Source organism: Vigna unguiculata, chromosome 8, assembly GCF_037176805.1.
Source record: "Vigna unguiculata cultivar grain cowpea cultivar isolate G323 ecotype 2 chromosome 8, ASM3717680v1, whole genome shotgun sequence".
NCBI lineage: Eukaryota > Viridiplantae > Streptophyta > Magnoliopsida > Fabales > Fabaceae > Vigna > Vigna unguiculata.
Window position 1 is genome coordinate 5454751 of NC_140799.1, and position 23019 is coordinate 5477769.

General features: G+C 32.3%; 3 protein-coding genes across 5 annotated transcripts; 1 reads left to right on the plus strand and 2 right to left on the minus strand.

Moving 5' to 3' along the window:
* The first annotated feature begins 1195 nt into the window (after positions 1–1195).
* Positions 1196–1946, plus strand: LOC114195567 (copper transporter 5.1-like). The gene has a single exon (XM_028086085.2). It carries the CDS (start codon positions 1393–1395, stop codon positions 1822–1824), a length of 432 nt encoding a protein of 143 aa, XP_027941886.1. The 5' UTR covers positions 1196–1392; the 3' UTR covers positions 1825–1946.
* A 550-nt stretch (positions 1947–2496) lies between these two features.
* On the minus strand, positions 2497–13008 carry GCR1 (G-protein-coupled receptor 1). Of its 2 annotated transcripts, none has more exons than XR_014984203.1 (9): positions 12718–13008; positions 11831–11862; positions 11579–11748; positions 11213–11310; positions 10259–10360; positions 10107–10163; positions 9183–9326; positions 7960–8087; positions 2497–3051 (listed from the first exon to the last, which is right to left on the minus strand). XR_014984203.1 is itself a non-coding variant. In XM_028085241.2 (9 exons), the coding sequence occupies exons 1-9, from the start codon at positions 12898–12900 to the stop codon at positions 2946–2948; spliced, it is 963 nt and encodes a 320-aa protein (XP_027941042.1). In that variant the 5' UTR covers positions 12901–13003; the 3' UTR covers positions 2497–2945. The 2 variants fall into 2 exon arrangements, 1 of the variants encoding a protein (XP_027941042.1); XM_028085241.2 differs by having other exon boundaries at positions 8017–8087; positions 12718–13003.
* Positions 13009–20424: 7416 nt separating this feature from the next.
* Positions 20425–23019, minus strand: LOC114195414 (serine/threonine-protein kinase RIPK-like). 2 transcript variants are annotated; one of them, XM_028085879.2, is made up of 5 exons: positions 22496–23019; positions 22241–22376; positions 21854–21945; positions 21589–21712; positions 20425–21319 (listed from the first exon to the last, which is right to left on the minus strand). In XM_028085879.2, the coding sequence occupies exons 1-5, from the start codon at positions 22883–22885 to the stop codon at positions 20946–20948; spliced, it is 1116 nt and encodes a 371-aa protein (XP_027941680.1). In that variant the 5' UTR covers positions 22886–23019; the 3' UTR covers positions 20425–20945. The 2 variants fall into 2 exon arrangements, with proteins under 2 accessions (XP_027941680.1, XP_027941679.1); XM_028085878.2 differs by having other exon boundaries at positions 21809–21945; positions 22496–22950.

Consider the following 23019-nt stretch of genomic DNA (forward strand, 5'->3'; position numbering starts at 1 on the left):
CCCAAAATTCTTGAGTGAGTCCTAATTTAAAAATATTTTCCCAATTGTTTTAAATTTCAAGTAGAAAATTATCTATGTGAAGATGATTTAATTTGAATAATCTGTCTACAATTAAATGTTATATAATGTGTAGACACAAAATCAATTCTTTTAAAAAATTTACCTAGATTATCTGTAGTTAGTGACAATCGGTATCTTCCTTTTACATACAGTTGGTATCTGCAATAACTACTATAGGTACATTTATATTGGTTTTTTATGTTTGATGTTTAATCATCATTGCTACTACTTCAAAAAAAGTGAAGAATCTATGTTTAGAGTTGCACCATATTAAATCATATAAAATCTCTCCACGAACAATTATAAAAATCATAAAAAATATGAAATTTTTTATCTAATTGTACAAGAAATATGAAGAATCTTAGTTGCATCCATCAGGTGGAGTTTAGTACATAAACATATTTACATATTTATAATATTTGAGTTATTGGAATACTAAATAATATTTTATATATTATCTCCTAATATTTCAGATATTATGGATTTCATGAGGTTTAGTATATATAGATCTTTGTATATTTGTAATATATTTACAGATGTATATTTGAGCTACTTGAAGATAAGTAATATTTTATATGTTATCTCCTAATATTTTATATGTTATCTGATTATTGATTATGTGCAGTTTAGTACATATGTATACATGTTATAACATATTTATAATTGAATATCTGAGTTATTCAAATACTAAGTAATATTTTATATTTTTTATATTATATATTATCTCCTAATATTTCAGATGGGTGATCCAATATACATTTTATAAGATATAGGTCACTGGTTATATATATATATATATATATATATATATATATATATATATATATATATATATATATATATATATATATATATATATATATATATATATATATATATATATAATATATATATATATATAATCTATTTTTTTTCACATTTCATAATATTTGCTTTATTTTTAATTATTTTAAAAGTTAATTATTTTATAAATAATTTATTTTTAATTATTTTTCTATAAATTTTTTTTATTTTAAATTATTATTTAAATTTTTTTTATATATTTTTTTATTTTATATTTAACAATTATTTTAAAAATTATATATTTATTATTAATCTTAAATTTCTTGAAAATTAGAAAAGGGCGAACACACGTAACACAGACGTTGTGTGTTCGCTGATATATATAAAAGAGATTTATAAACCACATTTTTAAGGAGAAGATTTTCATTTACCTGAGCATTGGAAAGTTGATACCCTTATGAATTTTTAACACTTAAAACACGAAAACAAAGATCTCCAAATCTAAGGAAAGAAAACTTTATTTTCTTCTTTTGTTGGGAGAAAAAAAAAATGATGAACATGACCTTCTACTGGGGTAAGAAGGTGACAATCTTGATTGATTCGTGGAAGACCAATTCCTGGATGTGTTACCTTCTCAGTCTATTTGCATGTCTCGTGGTTGCCGCATTCTACCAGTATCTTGAGAATTGGCTCATCCATCTCAAGCTTGTCACTCGCGATCGGAGGCCAACAGAGATCCAGGTTCCGTTTCTGTGGGGTATAGCCAGAGATAGAAGGAGATTGGAGGTTAAGTTGGCGAAAGCTATTCTGTTTGGTGTGAAGTCGGGAATAGGGTTTTTGTTGATGTTGACAATTATGTCCTTCAATGGAGGGGTGTTTGTGGCAGTTGTGGTGGGTCTTACGATTGGATATCTTCTGTTTAGGAGTGAGGAGGTGCTTGATGATGCTATTGTTGTTGATAGTTCCTGTGCCTGTGCATAGGGTTTGATATTTTAAAGTAGTCCCTGCAAAAACAGCATGAATGGAGTGCTTTGATTCTGGCTATATTATTTTGAAGTCATTTTTTAAAAAGAAATAAACTATGCACAATTACATTGGGTTAAGCCTGTGAGAGATTTGTGTTTTTATTTGGTTGTGCTTGATGATTCGATATCTCTGATTAGTTTTGTGAATAACTCCACAGAAAAACTCAATAATTGAAAAGAAAATTTTTTAGGCACTTATTAAAAGTTGTCAAATAATTTAAAGATATTTGAGAATAATTTAACAAGCCAACCAAAATAATTTTATTTTCTTAGACTCAATCACCAGTCACTACTGGAAGCATTCAAGGGAAGAGACAGGTTTCGATGTGCCTTGAGCTTGTTTTCTTGTTAATCATTCAAAAACTATTAGTGGATCAATAGGTATCAGTGGAACGTTTTAGAATGAAAAGCTGTCGGATCATCAGAAACATGGATCCCTGTAAATAAACTTCAGGTTATGGTTATGCAATGGGAAAACAGAGATTCCCAAAATACTTGCTGCGCAAGTCATTTTAAATTATTGCTTCACTTGCATCAACTTCAGGGGAACTTATTCCTTTGGTTGTCCAGATACAAAACCTATATCTGTACATATGGAAAAAAGAATAAAGAAGAAAAGATATGGGCATGAGTTTCAAACTTAATACTTTATAGGTTGAGACGAACCACATACACAGCAAATTTGGGGAAAAATATGTTCAGCAATTTGTAACAATCTGAAAGCGCATCTAACCTATACATAAAGTGATACTATAGTCAACTTCTTAAAGATAAATCACATGAGGTTGAGACTTGCTAAAAAGATAAAAGCATTTTCTGTAGTCCCAAGAAGTCTTCAACTAGCTGAAGCAGGTTCCAAATTAAGTTTTCCATCCTCTGATATGCTAGGAAAGGATCACCAGCACTATAAATTCAGTGATGAATGCCAGGGTTCACATGATTGAAGCAGCAGAGCAACAAACAGCCTGGAATCTTTGCTGCCTGCAGATCATATGTTGTCTATGAAAAGAGCCTCTCAGTAAACTAGAATAAGAAATGTCACATGGTATGGAGGATCACAATATGTCACATTCACTGTTATTGATCTTCTTCCGTTTTCAACAAAACTAGTTCACTTTCTTGCTGTAGATTCTTGTACTTCAAATTGTTTGGGAGCCATCTAGATAATCTCTCAGGCCAGAACCTGGCATGAGATAAATGAGAAGCAAATTTGGTTACATGTTTTAAATTAAATGTACTGCATAAAGAAAAAACAAAATAGGCATCTATAAAAAAAATGAATAAATGATTAACGTCATATGTACAAGGTTGAAAAAGGAAATAAAAGCCTAACAAATTTTGGACCTACTGCACCAAGGATCCCCAAATTAAGTGCCCATCCGTAGAGACTAACAATTATCAGTTTACCAAATTCATTCCACAAAGGCAGTTGTTGCACATAGAAATTCCGTGAACTAGTTCAACACATGAAATGACACATTGCATGGCAAATAAAGAGTAAATTGAATGCTATGATTATCAACAAGAATCTTAACCCATGTTGCCAACCACATCGCCTTACTTTCTGCTCACACCATAAATCGCTTCTTCTTTCAGTCCTTTTCACTAAAGTACTTGTTAGTGCATTTCTCTGGCTCCCTAAATGGACTGCCTATGCCCAAAATCCCCCTCACAGGCGGGCACCTTTCAAATTTGTCTCATCAAAGTCACTTAGGAATGTAAGATAAGTGAAATGGACAGTGCTCATGCAAGTTTTCAAGTCTCTGCAAAAGACTAAAGACGCCATAGTCTTTACATAAATTTGACTAGTGCAACACTCCCACTAATGAAAGAGAGTTTCATATTATCTTCTTCAATAATTGGTTATATGTAAGGATGGTGAAACAATCCATTTGTGAATTGGTTACAAGTCTTTGAAAGGAAATCTCGAGTCAGTAATCCAACCCACCGCTTGAAAGCTTAGTTTTCCTTTCTGTTTGAGTTTCCATTTTGGGTTATAACTTATAAACCTAACCCAGCCCAGTAACTCTTAGAAAAACAACGCTTGGGTCACATATATAATAAATTGACTTCCCTCACGTACCCTTGAAAACAAGAGCCTAGTTGAAATTCTAAGTAGTTTTTTCCCTCACTTCAAGACATCTAATGGTCTCATTCCTAGAATATTCGAATGCATGGCTTTTGCTCATGTCCGTAGTCAAAACCGAGACAAACTTGATCCCTGGGCTGTTAGATGTGTCTTTCTTGGTTATTCAGCAACTCAAAAAGGTTACAAGTGTTATAAACCTACCACTAAAAAATGGTATATTTCTGCAGATGTCACCTTCCTTGAAACTAAGCCTTTTTTTCTCTGAAACCACAAAACAATGCTAGAAGATCTTGATGACCAATTTGAACCCTTTATTATGTCCATAACTGAGCCACCAACTGAACAAATTAACTCTGGGTCAGAATTAGAAGCTGAAACTAATACAAATTTCCCCACTGAGACCACTGGAGTACAAGGAGAAACCACCCAAATTGTCATAGGACCTGTCCCGAGAGATGGTTCAAGATTTAGTAATGTCTACACAAGGAGAAAGAGCATTCCAGACATGCTACAAGTCCATGAATCCAATCCTAGTTCTAAGCCATAAAATGCAGAGAGATCTGAACCAGACAATGAGGAAACACTTGACTCTATAAATGACCTTGATCTTCCAATAGCAATCCGAAAAGGTACCAGAAACGCCCAAAAAAACATTTGTATCCTCTATCAAAGTATGTTTCTCTTGATAGATTATCAACTAACCATAAGAGCTTCATTGTTAGCTTGAATTTTGTTATTGTTCCAAATAATGTTGTTGAAGCTTTAGCAAAGAAAGAACAGAGAGATGCCATGAAGGTGGAGATGGAAGCATTGGAGAAAAACAATACATGGGAAATCGTTGACAAACCCAAAGAAAAAAATATTGTTGAATGCAAATGGATATTCACAATAAAATATAATGTTGATGGATCTCTTGAAAGGTACAAAGCAAGGTTGGTGGCCAAGGGATACACTCAAGCTTACGAGGAGACTCTTGCACCAGTTGCCAAGATGAATACTTTAAGGATCCTTCTGTCCTTAGCTGCCCACTTTGATTGGAAACTTCTACAGTTTTAAAAATGCATTTCTTCATGGAGATCTAGAGGAAGAAATCTACATGAACATCCCTCCTGGGTTTAAAGGAGATAGACAAAATAAGGAGCGCAGACTCTGAAAGGCACTTTATGGATTGAAACAATCCCCTAGAGCCTAGTTTGGGAGGTTCTCCAAAGCTATGAAGAGATTTGGCTACAAACAAAGCCAAGAAGATCACATGCTGTTTACTAAACATTCAGATCAAGGGGGGAGGTAACAATTCTTTTAGTCTATATTGATGATATATTATAGTATCCGGCAATGATGAAAACGAGGAGGAGAAACTGAAACAAAGACTGATCTAGAAATTTGATCTAAAAGAGCTTGGATGATTGAAGTATTTCCTAGGGACTGAAGTAGCATATTCTAACCAGGGAATCTTTATATCCCAACAAAAATATATAACTGATTTGTTGGCAGAGACAAGAACTATTGGGTGCAGACCCACTTCAACTCCAATGGATCCTAATCACAAGCTACGTAAAACTGAAGAGGAACCAGGAGTAGACAAAAAGATGTACCAAAAAGACTGGTTGGAAAATTAAAATATCAACCACACACCAGGCCAGACATTGCTTATTCGTTAAATGTAATCAATCAGTTCATGCATGAACCAAAGGAATCTCATCTTTGAACTACTTACAGGATTCTGCATTACTTGAAGGGCAACCCGAAAAGGGAATTATGTTCAAAAGGAATGAATGACTTAATCTTGAAGCCTACACCGATGCTGACTATGTTGGTTCTTTTGTTGATAGAAGATCAACAACGGGATATTGTACTTTCCTGGGTGGAAACTTAGTGACATGGAGGAGTGAAAAGGCCTTAATAGCTCAATCTTCCACAATCTCATAAGCAAGCTCAGAATGATTAATATCTATTCCTCAGCTTGAGGAGGGGTGTCAGAATATGTGGAAAATATTATTTATTTATTGTACAATAAATATAGTATTATTTGGAATCCCTAAAATTAAGTGATTGGGATTAGGAGTTATTTGGCAGATTTGCTCCTGATTTAGGATCTTTATTTCAAGAGACTTATTTCCTTAATTAGGATATTTATTTCTTCTAAAATACGTATGTATTTCTCTGCAAATTTTCAACGAAAATTACCCCACAATTATATTTCGTTTTGTAACACTTCGTAGATACAATTTGTATTTTCCAACTTAAAGGGGAGTGTTAGAATAAGTATTAATGTCTGGGTACAGAGTAGTTGTTGAAGCAGTGTTCCTAATAGATTGGTGTGTTGCACACCATTGATAAAGTCTTCAAATGTTGTTGGAGATGGATTAGCCATGAATATAGGAGCAACTCAGCATTGGAAATGTTAGACCCATCCATCTTCTCAATACTAACATATATGGTTAGAAAAGAAAGTTTGGAGAATCTACTTTGGAAGTCGATGTGGTGTTGCAAGACGTTTTTTTCTAGAAAGGTTCGGAGTAAAAAAAAATTAGGAGGGCGTCAAAATAGTGAAAGCAAACCTAAGAGAAAGGTTCACCAAAAAACTCCTTCAGACACAGCTATGAAAAAGGCTCGAAATACCATGCTCAAGTACAAGGAAGAGAGAAACATTGGGTCGAAACCATGTGTTTTTAAGACAACATGGGTGCTTTATTTATATTGAGACAAAGAAATCAATACAATAAATAGAGGAGATTTCATATCCTCCAATAACAAAGATATATATAAGAATAAATAAAATGTTTCTAATAATACACATATAATCTAGATATTCCTGAGTATATATGATTAGTTTCTTATTCCAATATTCCTAATTATAATTATATATGATCAACTTGTTATTTCTATAACCATAACAACACCAATGAAGACTTTCAATAACAACGAAAGTAAATACAAGAATGCATTTACAATTGTTGATAATAGATGGACTTCCAACTTCATCGCCATTGCATGCAGTTGGTCACTCTTTGTACTTATTCTTTTATTCCAACTCAAAATGGATTACCAATGGATTGTATGCTTGTATCAAGAGGTTGGTACCAAATAAAGATGTGCAACAAAAATTTTAACAAAGTTGCCCCTTTATAAGAATGGAAGCTAGCAATCAAGATTTTAAGTTTGGCATGTAGCTCATTAGGATGAAAACACAATTGCAGTGTATTTGAGCAAGTAATAATACTTGTTCATGGCCCATTCCATTATTCATTTTTTGTAGAAACTAGGAAGAAACATTTTACTTAGCATACTGCAGACTTCAAAAAAAGAGAAATAGGCTTGTTTGACCAGAAAAATTGCATGGTGGCGTACACAGTACAACCAACAGACACTACCTCTGTTCTGTTTAGAGTTCTTTATTCTCTGTTTGTATTAAGCATCTATAAATTTATTAGTTGTTTTATGAGTAATTTAATGAATTGAGAACCTATTTTTAGTTGTTATGTATGGGATCTTATTACTTAAGACTTATTATGTATTATTTTTATTGTCCATATTATTTTTAATGCATGCACAGGTCTATGAATATAATTTTTTGTATAAGCATAACTCTGATGAGTCCAGTTACGATCTTCAAGTTATACATTCTGATTCCCCTTCAAATCCTCTTACAATTCTTGAGTTAACACTGCAATAGAGTATTCAAGTGTTTGGTGTCTATCAGTTGTTATCAAATATGGTTGTCCGTGTCTCAGAAAGGGTAACCTACAGAGGATTTTAACTTGTAGAGTATTCTAACCAACATGGAAATTGAGTGAAATGTTACTAAGTGTCATAGAATGTTTGTCACTGTGTGCATCATAGCGTGTTTAAGACTCACATCTAGTAATACGTGATGTTCAGCAGAGTGCTTAAGTGTTTGGTTCTCTCCCCATAACAACCAGATTTCCCAAGTCTTCAATGCTTATCAAAGTTTACACATTAAATTCAGAATACGGGAGAAGATATTACAACTAGACTGACCTTAATTAGAAAAAGAAATCCAGTGGTATCTCTCAAAGATGAATAGTCAGTACTTACTTGTCCAGTCTCTCACAAATTGCCCGGCGTACAGAAGAGTTGAGACCATAAGCAATTGAGTTAAAGAGGCCCTGCAGTATGTAGATAAAGTGAGATAGCTTAGCAAGATACAAAGTATCAGTATTTTTCACAAAAGTTGAACTTCATTGATTATCACAACATCAAATCAATACCAATCACCAAGGGAAGCCATTACATTCACTGAAAAAAGCGCATAACATACCAGCAAAAAAGGGAAAGTGATTAACTGAAGGGATACAATGCTGATAGAAAATGTTCTTACAATTGTTTGGCATCATCTAGTGTTTAAATTGTAAGAAATAACCTACTGTTTTTCATGTTTCCCAAAAGAATAATCGTTGAGAAAATTCAGCTTTGACAAGCACAAGATTAGTAACAAGGTGAGGAAGTTGAAGTAATAGGGAGAAAACAAGAGAAGCAGGTTAACTGCTAAGCTACAACACAAATCATGCACGATAGGGGAAGACACGTCCACCGGTAAAGCTGACACAATTAGATTAGTAATAAAAAAGCACATCTACATGCTGCATAAAATGGAAAAAAGCCAAACCACAACAAAACCTACGTATCATTTAACTTGTTGCATTTATTGTGGTTCAGTGACCAAACACCCAAAAATACCTTTTTATAGGCTTGTGAAATCAGAATTTTGTAATTTAAACACGAGATGTCTAAATGAATATTTGTATTTTAGCTCAAAGATGCCGGAAAAAATAAATTTTAACAACTTGTACCCACATTTTCACACCAATCAAGTCAAATGCATAAATACATCAAAGCCTTAATCATTCAATTGGTCCTTATTCTTCTCATTTTCACAGGTACATCTTATACATTTTAGTCACTACACCAAGAAACTAATTGTTTTACTCTCCTACATGCACTTTTTAATCCACTACACTCCATTCCATCTAAAAAATATAGGCACTAAAACAAAAGATGTATCAATGACACAAGTTAGATAATTTATTTTAATATGTTATTAGCAATATAGAAGTGAAGACGACATAAGTGTGATCAGGTGGGTGCTAGGAGATCAGTGTAGGTGACAAGTTTATAGGAGAGGATTTGAAAGCAAAGGACAATCATGCTGAGTCTACAGAAAATAGAGCTAAATATAAAATAGTATGGTTACTTGCTGATACCATAAGAGCAGCTGTTCCAACATCAAGAAATGTGAGCCAAAAGATTTTGTGGTTGGGTTCAAAAAAATCATGAATACGGTTAATAGTTCCAAAAGCCCATGATCCAATCAGAATTAGTGGATAGTATCCCCAGCGATTCAGAGCCTGCAGTGTAAACCAGAAAACACAACGGATCGGTGAGAATGTAGATGCAATTGAGAATAACAGTTTCCTCTTCAGCAATTTGATTTAAGCATGAATATTAGTTTACTTGAGAAAATCCCAACAACAAAATCTTAAGTGGTAAGCTTCTCTAAACCACATTGGGAATCATAGAACAGAAAATTAATTTTATTTTATTCATGAAAACTTTGGCGTGATATACATTATAATATACATATATTGTGTGAAAACTTCTCATATGGTGGGTTTCATTGAGAGGACGAGTGAAGATAGATAAAATTATAGATGTCTAATAGCAGAAAAGGAGAGAAATAATTTAAAAAATGGTGGATCCAGTGTACTATGTCTCACCTATTTCTACTAGTGTCCCTAAATCTCTCATCATCTCTTCTCTATTTCTCTTCAACCAAACACTTTTAATTTTCATTTTATTTCTCATCTATTTCCACTCTACCTACTTATTTCCATTTAACTTTTTTTCTCCCCTCTCTACCAAACACTCTTATTTCTAAACAAACCTAGACTAAACAAGGCATTTGCACGAAAAGAATAGATTAAAATCAAAAATCCTCATCACAGAATGTAAATCATAAAATATTTAAGGAAGTATGGATCACTACAATATAGTTGCTTGAAACAAATAAAAGTGCATCTAGTGTTTTCTTTTTGATCATTTTTTTGGGAGAGAGATCATTTCGCAATACATGTATATGGATCCTTATATTTCAAATCTTGGATTCTGGAGATAATAGAATAAAATACCCTCATGTTATCTCTTGTATCTGACACGAAAGTTTGGCTTGACATACCAACTGCCATCTGAAATTTTCCAAGAATCAAGAAAATAAGGTCTCAAAAAGTGCTTAAACAAGCAATTTTTGTTTGGGAAATAATCAGTAAAATTAGGTACGTACACGGGTTGCATTATTCAGCATTCGTATTACTTGAAAGTATGTGAACCCATTATACAGAATTGCACCCCAGAGTGGCATGTAAAATGTTACAAAATGAACCGCCTGCATAGAAAAGCGAATTGCCTTTTAGAGGAAAAGGAAAATTAGCAAACTAATGACTAATCTGATAAACATGACACACATACACAACATATTAACAATGCAAAGTTGCAGAAAATTGGGAGATGACTGTTGTTATTCTACTTTCTTTCTTTCTAATCTTCATTAACATCACACACTAGATAATGCCACAATTATGAGCACCCTATACCCTAAACAAAAGGAAGAAAAAATACTGTATAGAAAAATCATCTGTTTATAAACATTTCTTGCATGGATTTGTTTCTTTCACTTTAATAACTACATTTGGTTTTGAATAATAAAGAGTTGCTATAAGGGAAATATTCTTCTCACAGGAAACCAAATCCTTACTTTCATTTCCAGTCCATTTGTATTTAGAAAATGAACAATTACATAAGGGAGGAAACTTGACACAAAACCAGGTTTTTAAAATATCTACACAATTGTTGAAAGGGGATACCTGACTTGGTATCCTTTTTACTTGAACGATAACACCTAACGTTATAGTTTTACCATAACTTAAAAGGGGTGAACAAATAGTAATTACAAATTGATAACAAAAGCCCACCCCACCACAATTTACCTCTTCCTACATTTACGATAGAAAACTACCATAACTTTTGAGTCAATTAAAATTACATTTGAAGTCAATTTACATTTAATTTTTTTTAATTTAAATGGGAAGATAACTACTCTGCATCGTAGGAGCCTCTTCAATTCATTGAAAATCCATACAATATGTATAATGAAAGAAAGAAGAGGGAATTAGAGAAATTTCCAGGAGAAATATAAAAGCATTGTGTGGTATGCACTCCTAGTCCATTTAATACTTGCCTTCCCTGTGCGACCTGTTTGAGTCCAACACCATGCACCTAAATGTCTATGGTCATTATTACCAATGGAGCGCATAACAGTCATAACCAAGGAAGTACCTATCAATGCAAAAGGATTTACCAGATCAGCTCTTAGAATTATATGTTGCTAATGAAATAATTGAGCTTAGAACATAGAAGGTAGCGCTATTACTCTTGGTACATAACCAAGACCTAAGGCCATTTGATTAGCATTAATTTGGTCTAAAAAGTCATTTTCAGATTAAACAACATGGGGTTGGGAAGTTACAGAAGTGAAGATTATGGCAAACTAAGCTATTTCTCAAAACGAAGGATATTAAAAGTTGATTTATACATAGCTGCATACCCCAGACATACAAGTGAAACATGGCCTCTAAATCCTCAACGTCAGTTTTGTGTTTTACAACAGTGCGGTGCAGGGTAAAAGCAATTGTTGTAGTCCATAGAAAAGATGCCACACAAAAGAAATGTGTGCTATAGCCCTGAGCATAACAAAATAAACCTTTGAACGGGTCCCTGTACCAAAATGAAACTTCCATCAATCAAATGATGAAAAACTTCAGTTGATAGATACATACATTTAAAGAAGCATGTATACCCTATTATGCTGAAGAAACTGCAAAGCATATCCTGCAATTGAAAAATGTAATAAAAAGAGCATTACGGATCAGAAAAAAAAAAAAAAAAGAAGAAAGACACGGATAACCAAATAACCAGTGCAAAGGAACAGACAAATAAGGTTCCTGGAATGTCAAAGGATCTACTTCTTTCAATTATTGAGCAGCATTGGAAACACAGAATAAAATGGCTAAGGGCATCAAGAAACAAGAATAAAAAACATATAAAGAAGTTAGTTGCTTAACAAAAAAATGTTCTCTAGCAATCTAACAGTTTTTATCAACATATACTCATAAAGTAGCTTTTACAATTAGAATTGAAGTCAATAACAATCTGGTAATATCTGATAGAAAAAGCGTAATTTCTCTTATTTTCTTATTTTCAACTCCTCTAAGATTGTGAGTGTTTTTGAGAAGTTTATCTAAACAGTGTCATATGTCTACTAGCTTAACTCCTAATTTTACTTTTTTTTTTTTTTGCAAAGTAGGTTTAACTTAACCATAGGTTCTCATCTTTAAGCTCCTAATTCTAGAGCAACTTAGAGTCACAAGTTCAGTAAATTCATCTTCCGAAACAATTATTTTATTCTCATTCGTTCTAAAAACCTAATCGACTAATCACGCCAATGAAAAGAAGCAACTAGAAACCTAGTTCAAAAACAAGCAATTAGGTTTCAAGAAGAAAAAACAAACATCAAGTGTGAAATCGACTATAGGTAATTTCAATTGAAGAGGCCAAAGCGCATTTCATCACAACGTGTTTGCAAACCGTCCGGTGTTAGTAAACTAACGAATAAAGAATTAGAAGTAAGGTTTAAAATGCAAAAAGAAAACGCAGGGTTTTAGATCTGGTGAAGAGGAAGCATACAGAGAGAGCGAGGTAGAAAACAAGCTTGAAGGAGAACTTGCGAAGCTCCTTGAAGAGAAGGTAGCAGAGTACAATGAAGCTGGAACCAGCCAACGACAGGCTCGACGCTCCGGCATTCACCGCCGTCAGAATCTGGCGATCGTGCGCAGTGAGAGTGCCGCCGAGTGCGACGGATGCCGCCATTACACGGAACTAGTTCGTTATCACCGATCAGTAGTCACTCTCTTGATTCTCAAGTTCTAACTCACTGCCAAAGGAAGAGAAACAAAGGAGAAAGCTAAACCGTTTTGAAATTTTGTTTTTTTTTAGTAAAAATAAATTAACAGTAGTATATGACTGTGTAATTATGTTTAATTAATGATTTTAATTTTTAAGCAAATGGTTACTGTAAAAAATATAATGTGAATTAACTAAATATGTGATAAACATGTTAGAAAAATTATTTGTCGTTGAACTTTTGGTTTTTCAAAATTAATTTTATGATTTTGGTTCTGAGTTTCAAAGTATGAATTTAGAGTTCCTTTGCGCCAACTCATTTAAAACTTTTAAGTTACAGAATAAGAACCTATGACATTAATGAAAACATCTTTGTCACTTTTTTCTGTAATATTTTTTAGTGTACATAATGTACTATACATCCTACTTTCATTTATACATTCTATTTTGCTATCTTTATTATTTATAAAAGTCTACTTAAATAATAATAATAGTAATTATTATTATCAAGTATTATGTAATTATAATATTATAAAAGTTAATTAAATTTATTTTTTATATTATTTTTATAATTTTAATATAAATATTAATTATAACTTATATTTTAGTAATTGTTATAATACCTAACTTTGTAATTCTATTTTTACTTTTTATTATCATAAAAAAAAAAACTAAAACTATATAAGTATATATATTTCTACTAGTTTAAATAAAAGAAGTTGAATGTGTTTGTAAATGTTAAACTGTTTCACCTCAAAGATCCTTAAAGATTATTTTTAATTTTTTAAAATGCATATTATTTCATTTAATAATTGAATGTAAATAAATAAATAAATATTTCATAAAGTAATTTTCGTAATTTTTCATATACATGGTCACATATGGTATTATAATTCAATATAATTTGGTTTTTGTATATAATAAATAATAAATAAACTACATCTGAATGATAAAACAAAGTAATTAAGTTTTAATTTAGTGATAACATTATAAATGTGGGAGACTAAAGTTAAGACTTTATTTCATTAAAATTTTAGAATTAAATTGAATTATTCGTTCATTATGTAATAACAATATGAAAATATATACTTTTTAATCTCAAACAGTAGCATACAAATTACATAATACGTTCTTAATTGTATATTTATTTATTATGCCTTTATATTACATCATTACACAATACTTCAAATATAAACATATTCCAAATAAAATAATTTTTATATATCAAATAATTAATATATTATTATAAATTCAATAAATGGTTTTGTATTCCAAGATTAAAATTGTTTACATCTTCCAATTCATTAATAAATATTTATTAAATAATTTACATAAATGATTCATAAATGGTTTTGTATTTCAATATTATAACAGTTTAGATTGCATTGCAAATAAATGTAATCCAAGATAATGTGACAGTTATGACATGTATTTATATTAAAAAAATTTAACATCAATTTCATGTTTATTTAATTTATACGGGATTATATTACACAGTATGCCTATATTTTACTCTAACAATGACCCACATAGGGATGGCAACGGGTCGGGTCGGGCACGGATAGTATGATACTCGTGCCCGACCCGCTAAAAAAAAATCCGCTCGTTACCCGCCCGTTTACCCGCCGGGTATCCACTTAAAAAATACCTGCGGATATTTTTAAAACCCGCGGGTACCCGTGGATATCCGATACCCGCAAATATTTAAAAAAATATGAATTTTATAAATTTTTTAATATAAAATTATAAAAATAAAATATAAATTATAATTATAATTATAATTAAATTTGACATAATAAAATATACTGTTACTTCTAATTTTAATTAAATTTAACTTAATAAAATATAAATTAAATATTAATTTTAATTTTTTGCGGGTAACGGGTACCCGCGGGTACGGATAGTATGATACTCGTACCTGACCCGTTTATAACCGGGTATTAAAATACCCGTTACCCGCTACCCGCGGGTAATAAATACCCGCAGGTAGTAACTATCCGTCGCGAATTTTATCCGCGGATATCTGCGGGCACGGGTATTTTTGCCATCCCTAGACCCACACATACGTTTTTTTATTTTAATATAATATACATGTATTTATATTTATATTTATATTTATTTCAAAATTTTAATATCAATTTCATGTTATATCTATTATTTTTTTATTTTATCTATTATTATTTATTGAATATTAAAAACAAAATTAATTACTATAATACTTTCATATTTATTGTATTATGTTTAACTTTTATTATAAATTCAATATCTACGTTGATAACAACATCTACATGTATTTTTATTTAAAATTTTTAACACAATCTCAATTACTCTAACTTTTATTAGGGACCACATCATCTCACAATATGTTTACATTTTTGCATTTTTATTTAAGTTGATTATTCATATGTGGACAATATTTTTGCACGGGACAAAAGTTCATAATATACAAATATTTTATTTTAACAACTATGTATACATATACATGGGACAAAAGTTTAAAAGACGCCTGATTAATATACCTTGATAGTGCCACGTAGGGGAGGATCGGTAGGGGTAACATCAGTGCGAGCCGGTTGAGGATCTTGGTTGGCGGGTTGGGTAGGGCGTTTGTCGTGGCGAGAGTCGTGTGGAGGGCGTCTGTGGTCAGATCGAGGGGGGTGACGGGCTCGAGAGGGATGATCATCTCTGCGGATGAAGCGGCGAAAGTGACCAGCAAGAACCAGTTCTTCAATTTTATCCTGGAGTGCTTTACAGTCTTTTGTGGTGTGGCCATGGTTGCGGTGGTAGCGGCAATATTTGGTCATATCAACATTGGGGGGAGTGGTCGTCTTGCGTGGTGGTGGGATGAGGCCAGCTTGCAAGGCCTCATCAAGGAGGCGGGATTTGGGGACGTTAAGGGGAGCATATCTGGTAAAGCGGGGTTGGCGGGGCTCTTGTGGTCGGGTATCAGGGCGGGGGGTGGTGGGTTGGGGTTGGCGGTGGTTGTTGCATAGTCATTGCAGAATTTGGCATGGAGTGTCTACATTTCCTCCATGCGAACATAGTCGGCGGCACGCAACTTGAGCTCGTGCATAGAGGCAGGTGGGTGGAGGTAGACATTGTTGGCGAAGGGGCCGGGTTGGAGGGTGAGTGTCATACATTGGAGGATCATTTCCTGGTTGAGGTGTGGGGTACGAAGGGCTGCCTTACTGAAACGATCGATAAATGCCCTGAGTGGTTCACCTTGTTCCTGCTTGATGCCCATTGAGGGATATTGTAGTAGTTTGATGTGGGCGGTTGCCAGCGAAATGGGTTGAGAACATATGGGAAAGAGCGTCGAAGCTGTTGATCTGCTAGCTCCTGTTGCATTTTGGCCTGACCATCTAGGATGGCAGCCAGATCTGAGGTGATGTTAGCGGATCCTGAGAGACCAGCACCAGCTTGCTTGTTAACTCCAGCTCTGCTACGAGTTGAAACCATCTTTGGAGAAAAACGGGTAGTAAGGTGTTGTCTTGTGCCCCACGGTGGGCGCCAATTGTTCCTACAGAGAACAAATAAGATCTATTAGGCACGAGTGTCACCTTACCTATATATCCACTATCTCCTCGGTTGGCTTTTTTCCATCTAGCGGACATCGATCTGGACCTAGGAGGGATTACCTGCAGAAGGGACTCCGAAGCTTAAGTCAACTAAAACTCTCAAAAAGTCAAATCAGGTGATTAAGGGAGTAATGAATGTGTACCTTTAATTTGTGGGGTCCATGCGTATTTATAGATTATTAATTATGTTTGCCTATTCCATGGACTGGGCCATGGTTTGGGCTATGGGTGGGCCTAGGCCTTGGCCCTTAGTATTGACTGTTGTGGGCTTTGATTTCGTTAAGTCTTATGGAATGGTCTGATCCGGTTACTTCCCTAGTTGGCTTATGTCGTCCTTGTTCGTGTACTGTCCTAGGTTGGCCGTTCCTTTAGCGACCTTTGTTATGGGTTTAGGCCGGTTAGGTCTATGTCGGCCCGAGCCGTGTACCTTAGTTGTTTTCGGCATATATGTGATGATTGTTTGTTGTTACTTATTTGGTTAAGTTGGCCAGATACGGTACAAGAATGAAGTAGATTGTCGTAATTAACCAAAATCTAAATGATATATTTACAAATCTACATAAATTATACCAATAATAACAATACTTTAATTTAGTTTTTTATTAATATAATATATAATATTTAAACAAAATACTACGGTAACAATAACAAAAAAAAATGTGTACGCGCAGTTTTCATACAAGTTCCATATATATTACACACCTAGCTTATATCGGGTGTTAGAATATTTTATGAACAATAAAGATAAAGAACATGTTGTCATGAGAAAGTTCTTAAATTTGGGTGATACAATGCTTAGAATTAATTAATATCACTTGCACAAATATATGAAGGATAGTGGCTTATCCATTACAGTTTGTTAATCATCCCTCTTAAGGTACAAGGAATACATAAAAAACCATTTTTTTTAAAATTGATTGATGTATAGTTAAGAATTGTATGTATTTTTAAATATTAAAATAAATTAATATAACTTTTACTTATTTTATTCAGATCTTATTACAAATAGTTATATGATCAGTTTCTCTTCAGACCCTTGTGAGATATTCTTTGATTCCACGACTTTCAGACCAATTGAAAGTAACTCAGATATATATATATATATATATATATATATATATATATATATATATATATATATATATATATATATATATATATATATATATTTTTTTTTTTTTTAATTTTCCTTTAAATATATATATTTGAGTCTAACCTTTTAATTTTTTTTATTAGTCGTGCATTCCTATTATTCTTCTTTTCACTACAATATGATATGTATTCCAAAACGTCACGTCACAGTTCTCATCAATATAACAATTCTCTATGAAACACATGTCACATTTCTAATGTGGTGATAAACACCATTTTGAAGGTTTTAGATTTCCACCGGTACGAAAACTAAGAGAAATAGTTTAGAAAATTAAAACAATATTTAACAATATTTATAAATATATATTTCTCTTTTCTTAAAAGAATATTAATAACAAACAAGTCTCAGTTAACAAATTTCCTTTTTTCTTTTAAATAAAGCAAGTTTTTTTTACTAATTTTCTAATAGGAGGATCGGTCGGTTAACACTATTCATAAATATTAAATATCATGTTCTAATGTTTAGTTTTTGGTATAAAAGTATTAAAACCCTCACGTTAACTATAAATAAAATAAAAATATAGTATATAAATATAAATAACGTTATAGATTTGACTTAAACTTGTATAAATAAATTATAAATTTAACGTTTAACATTTTTTTTAACATAATATCCATCAAATTCAATCACGGAACCGAATAATATAATTGGAATATTCAATATGAACCATGTTCAAAAAGTGTTAAAATTTAAAGTGTAAAAAAATTGTTGGTCATCCCATCCTCTTTTGTCCCTTTAGCCATGTTCACTTATTTGTTGTTTGCTATTCTTTGTTATTAACCTGTTGAAGAAGGGTCTAAGATTTTTTTATTATCCCGTCAAAAAGATATCAAACGAAAAACATTAATAAATATAAAGTTACATTTAATAATATATTGAGTCATTGGTTAACCTTTTATCCATTGACTTAGTATTTTAACCAGATTGGTCCGGTTTCATAACACTTATTTATATTTGATGATTGAGAGTTATTTGGAGTTGATATTTATTACTTAAATTATTTGCCCTGTTGTATTTTGATGTGATATCACTTAAAAAAAATTGAAAGGATCGAATTAGATTTTTTTATATATAAAGTATTTTTTATAATTAAATAATTTCTTTTATTTTTTTAAATCATTCTCAGATTTTTTTTATATATTTTTTAATTTTTAATCTTTCTAATTTATTGAATTCATGCCAGACACATTATATGCAATTTTTAATTTATCTTCCAATTTAAGATTAATGCAACAAATGTAATACAACTCAAGATACATTTATAAAATTTTACAAATAGAAAATACAAAATTCTTAAATTTCATAATTTAGGATTATATTAATTTGGAGAAAAAATTTAATTAGGATTCATGCTAATTTCATAAAAAAATCCCTAAAATCATAATTATGGTTCATACTAATTTAGGAAAGAACTTAATTTTGGAGAAACATCGTAATAGGAGAATTATAAATCTAAGATAATATAATCATACTAGAATGTTAATCTTGATTCATGAGAAATATTGTGATAATACATTATTCAATCTTTTTATTCTCCAATATTTTCCTGATTTATCTCTTTACCTTTATTTTTACTCTATTACTTCTTTGATGACTTATTCAGAAAAAAAATCTCATGACCAAAGACTAAACTCTAATCCATTTTATTAACCAACGTCCATCAAGGTTTTTATTTTTTTTAAACAATAAAAATATATAAATAAATAATATATATAAATAATATATATAAATAAAATAATGATAATTTTTTCTAGACTTAATATAAATAATAAATATAATTTAAAAATATATATATATAATAAAATTAAATTTTGTTGGGAGAGTCGTGACTCCTATCTGTCCTATTGAAGTTCTACTGATGTGTAATTGAATTTTGGGAGAAAGGTATATTGGTGAGCCAATGTATTTTTATAATGATTTATTTAGAAAAGTGAGCAAGATTAACTTTTTTTGTAAGTTAAAAATTTTGTACATAATTGTAAGAAAAAAAATAAAAAAATGAAAAAATGATTAAAAATTAAAAATGTTATTGTTAATGAGTTATTTATTAATTAACTCTCGACTAGATTGAACTACTTAATCCTTAGGTCAAGTGAATTATATTCAATTCTATCCATATTTAAAAATATTAAAATTTTCGATCCAATCTAATTCAAATTTGTAATGAATTCATTTGACTCACACTTTAAAATATAATTTAACATCTTTAACTTTATATTCATTTTAGTAATTAACTCGACTCAACATGGTTAATGAAATGCTAAAATGTATAACGGTAGATTAGATTACTCGAGTGGATATGTTAGGCAAAATTGGAAGTTATTTTCAAATTCAAAATTTTAATATAATAATATTATAAGTTTTTATTTTTCATTATATTATATAAATATTTGTAAGTGGCAAAAATATCGGTATTCATAGACTTAGGGGACCTAGTTTTGGATGAAGGTGATTATCAACCCAAGTAGGTTCTTAGCATTAATCACACCTAAGTGAAATGCATGTTAAAATTAGAACAGTGTCCCAAGGACACAGAGAGTTAGGTCCTATTTTAGGAATCTTAGTTCGAAAGCAAAAGACTAATTTCTTTATGTTCAAGAATGATTGACATCTCAAAAAGTTACCATTCTGTACACACAAATTAAGCTCGAATTCTTGACCATATGCTTAAGAGACATTTATCTGTCAAATTCTTGACCACATGTTTAAGAGACAATGATGTCTCTGTCATTAAAAGGAAAGTTGCACTCAAGGCAAAAATAGTAAATGACCAAACTCTTTCAACCATCATAGCAATGGCATATATTAGTTCCATTAATCCTACTAATGAGTAGATTACAGTTTACTGATTAAATGGATTCTTTTTTTCACTTTCTCTAAACTACACCTTGAAATCCAAAACCATGTCCAAACACAATCCCAACCATATTTCTGTCACATACATTCTTTGTGAATAGATTTTAGTGTGTATCCTGAACTAGTGGCAAGTGCTTATACTTGTATATTGTTGTGTATATCATCAAATCAAACCATAGAAAACTCCATCATCACTTCTAACAGCTTATGTTCAATGTGATTATCCTTATTCCACCCTAACCATCATTTTTCTGCAGCTCTCTGTTTCTGTCCACAGTCACATCTGATAGAACTTCTTCATTGTGACGACCAAGCCATGCCGTCTTGTAAAATAAAATAAAACACCATTTTTTTTTGTTTCTTTTTACCTTTTGCTATCTGATATATATATTTTATCTACTTTTTCTGAGGAGTGCTAACAGCTGCTATATTTTATGCTTGTTACCATTTTCACTAACGGCAACATACACAAAGGGTCCAATGAAAACATCATCAAAGTCCTGAAGTGGCTCCAACACCTTCACCACATCACTCATAGTTGGTCTTGCATTTGGGTGAGGACTCAAGCATTTGAAAGCCAACATAGCAACTTTCATGGCTCCTTTCATGGGAAATTGACCTTCTAGTCTACAATCGATGATGCTATAAAGTTTTTTCTGATCTCTCAGCAAAGGCCTTGCCCATTCCACTAAGCTCTTCCCACCATTTGACCGAGACTTATCCACTACTCGTCTTCCTGTAAGCAATTCCAACAGCACCACTCCATAGCTATACACATCACTCTTAGTTGTAAGGTGACCTGTGACAAGGCAATGACTCATTATTAGTTAGCTTCATCAAATATAGGTTTCTGTCTTTTGGACTTAAGAAAATATAGCGTGCTTGGTTGAAAGTTCTGATGCTGTGAAATTCTACGTTTAATGAGAAACTGACAGCATACAGGGAATTTTTATTTCTACAAGTTCAATTTACAGTGCAAAAGTTCTTATTGAGGTTTATAACCTTCAATTTTTGGATGTCAGTTCATGCTAGAAACTTGGTTAACGAGTTGTATGTTGGTGCATATACCTGTCATTATGTATTCAGGAGCAGCATATCCTTGTGTTCCCATTATGCGTGTTGTTACATATGTGTCTTCCCCTTCAGGGCCATCCTTGGCTAGACCAAAGTCTGAGAGTTTAGCTGTGAAATCCTAGATTTAGAAGAAAAAAAAAAGTTAAAGAGTATAAGTCAATTTCTTGGTATGGAAATTAAGAAGATCATGCAATTAAGAGATCACAGAACATACTGAGTCTAGTAAAATGTTTGAAGCTTTGAAATCGCGGTATATTACAGGCTTATCTGATTCATGAAGGAAGACTAGACCTTTGGCAGCTCCTAAAGCAATTTTCATTCTGGTTGACCATGGCATAGCAGCAGAGTATTCTGTTTGCATCACAGCAAAAGAGGCTGTTAGTTTATGTAAGATTTCAACTTTTTGTATCAGTACGAGGGATTGTCCATTTGTCATCAGCATCCAAAGAAAACACATAGATTTGAAACAATTATGTGTGCATGACCATATAAAAGAGAACAGAACATGTAAAATTTTAAATCATTTGATGATAATTATTGAGCTTGTCTTGCAATCATGTTTGACTTATGAGATACTTCTGATATAATCAGAAACACAGATTAAGAAAAGGATGAGGATAAGTAGTTTGAGAGAAAAGAAACATACTTCTGAAGAGTTGATTCTCCAAGCTTCCTCTTGGCATGTATTCATACATCAACAGCCTGTGTTCATCCTCATAACAGTAACCAATTAACTTGACAAGATGTGGATGCCTCAGCTGTCCAAGAAATATAATCTCTGCCTAGAAAAGAAATTATGATCAAGACAACAGTTTATTAAGATACTAGTTCATATGAGTATTTATTCACAAATGGGGTTATCATGAAAAGTTAAAAATGGCACTTGAGAAAGCTAACTAACCAGCCACTCCCTGTGACCCTGCAAGCCATCCAAATCCAACCTTTTCACTGCAACAGTCTGAGCCTTCAAACCTGGCCTAAGTTTGTCATCCACAAAACCCTTGTACACAGGTCCAAACCCTCCTTCTCCTAGCATGTTACTCCATGAGAAACTGTTTGTTGCTTCTCTTAGCTCCTCAAGTGTGAATGCATAGAGTTTGGAGCCAGCAAAGGAAATTGAAAGATCCTCAATGGCCTGAGTGGAGCTTGAATTGCTCACATCAGATAGACACAGCCTCTGGAAAGACCCTTGTTTCAAAACCTGTTTTTCTGATTCCTCCAGGGGGCACTTAACCTTGTAGCAACCTAAGATCAAGATCACAGACTTCCATGTGTTCCTTTTAGTACTCATTTGGTCTATGTGTGAAACTGCAACAACCCTGTTGTGTAACTTTCTTTCACAAGCTACTTCTGATTCTAATAATATGAGAAAGACAACATAAAAGTTTGGAATGATTGATGTTGCTAGGGAAAAAATAAGTGAGA

What these genes read in the sequence shown, in the direction of transcription:
- LOC114195567 (XM_028086085.2), top strand. Translation starts at nt 1,393, where the DNA reads ATGATGAACATGACCTTCTACTGGGGTAAGAAGGTGACAATCTTGATT.
- LOC114195414 (XM_028085878.2), bottom strand. Translation starts at nt 22,885, where the DNA reads ATGAGTACTAAAAGGAACACATGGAAGTCTGTGATCTTGATCTTAGGT. An exon ending in GGAGAATCAACTCTTCAGAA is followed by an intron (nt 21,946 to 22,240) that starts GTATGTTTCTTT and finishes TGATGCAAACAG; the next exon opens with AATACTCTGCTGCTATGCCA. An exon ending in TCCTGAATACATAATGACAG is followed by an intron (nt 21,320 to 21,588) that starts GTATATGCACCA and finishes GCCTTGTCACAG; the next exon opens with GTCACCTTACAACTAAGAGT.
- GCR1 (XM_028085241.2), bottom strand. Translation starts at nt 12,900, where the DNA reads ATGGCGGCATCCGTCGCACTCGGCGGCACTCTCACTGCGCACGATCGC. An exon ending in AAACAGGTCGCACAGGGAAG is followed by an intron (nt 10,361 to 11,212) that starts GCAAGTATTAAA and finishes TTTTCTATGCAG; the next exon opens with GCGGTTCATTTTGTAACATT. An exon ending in TGCTGAATAATGCAACCCGT is followed by an intron (nt 10,164 to 10,258) that starts GTACGTACCTAA and finishes GGAAAATTTCAG; the next exon opens with ATGGCAGTTGGTATGTCAAG.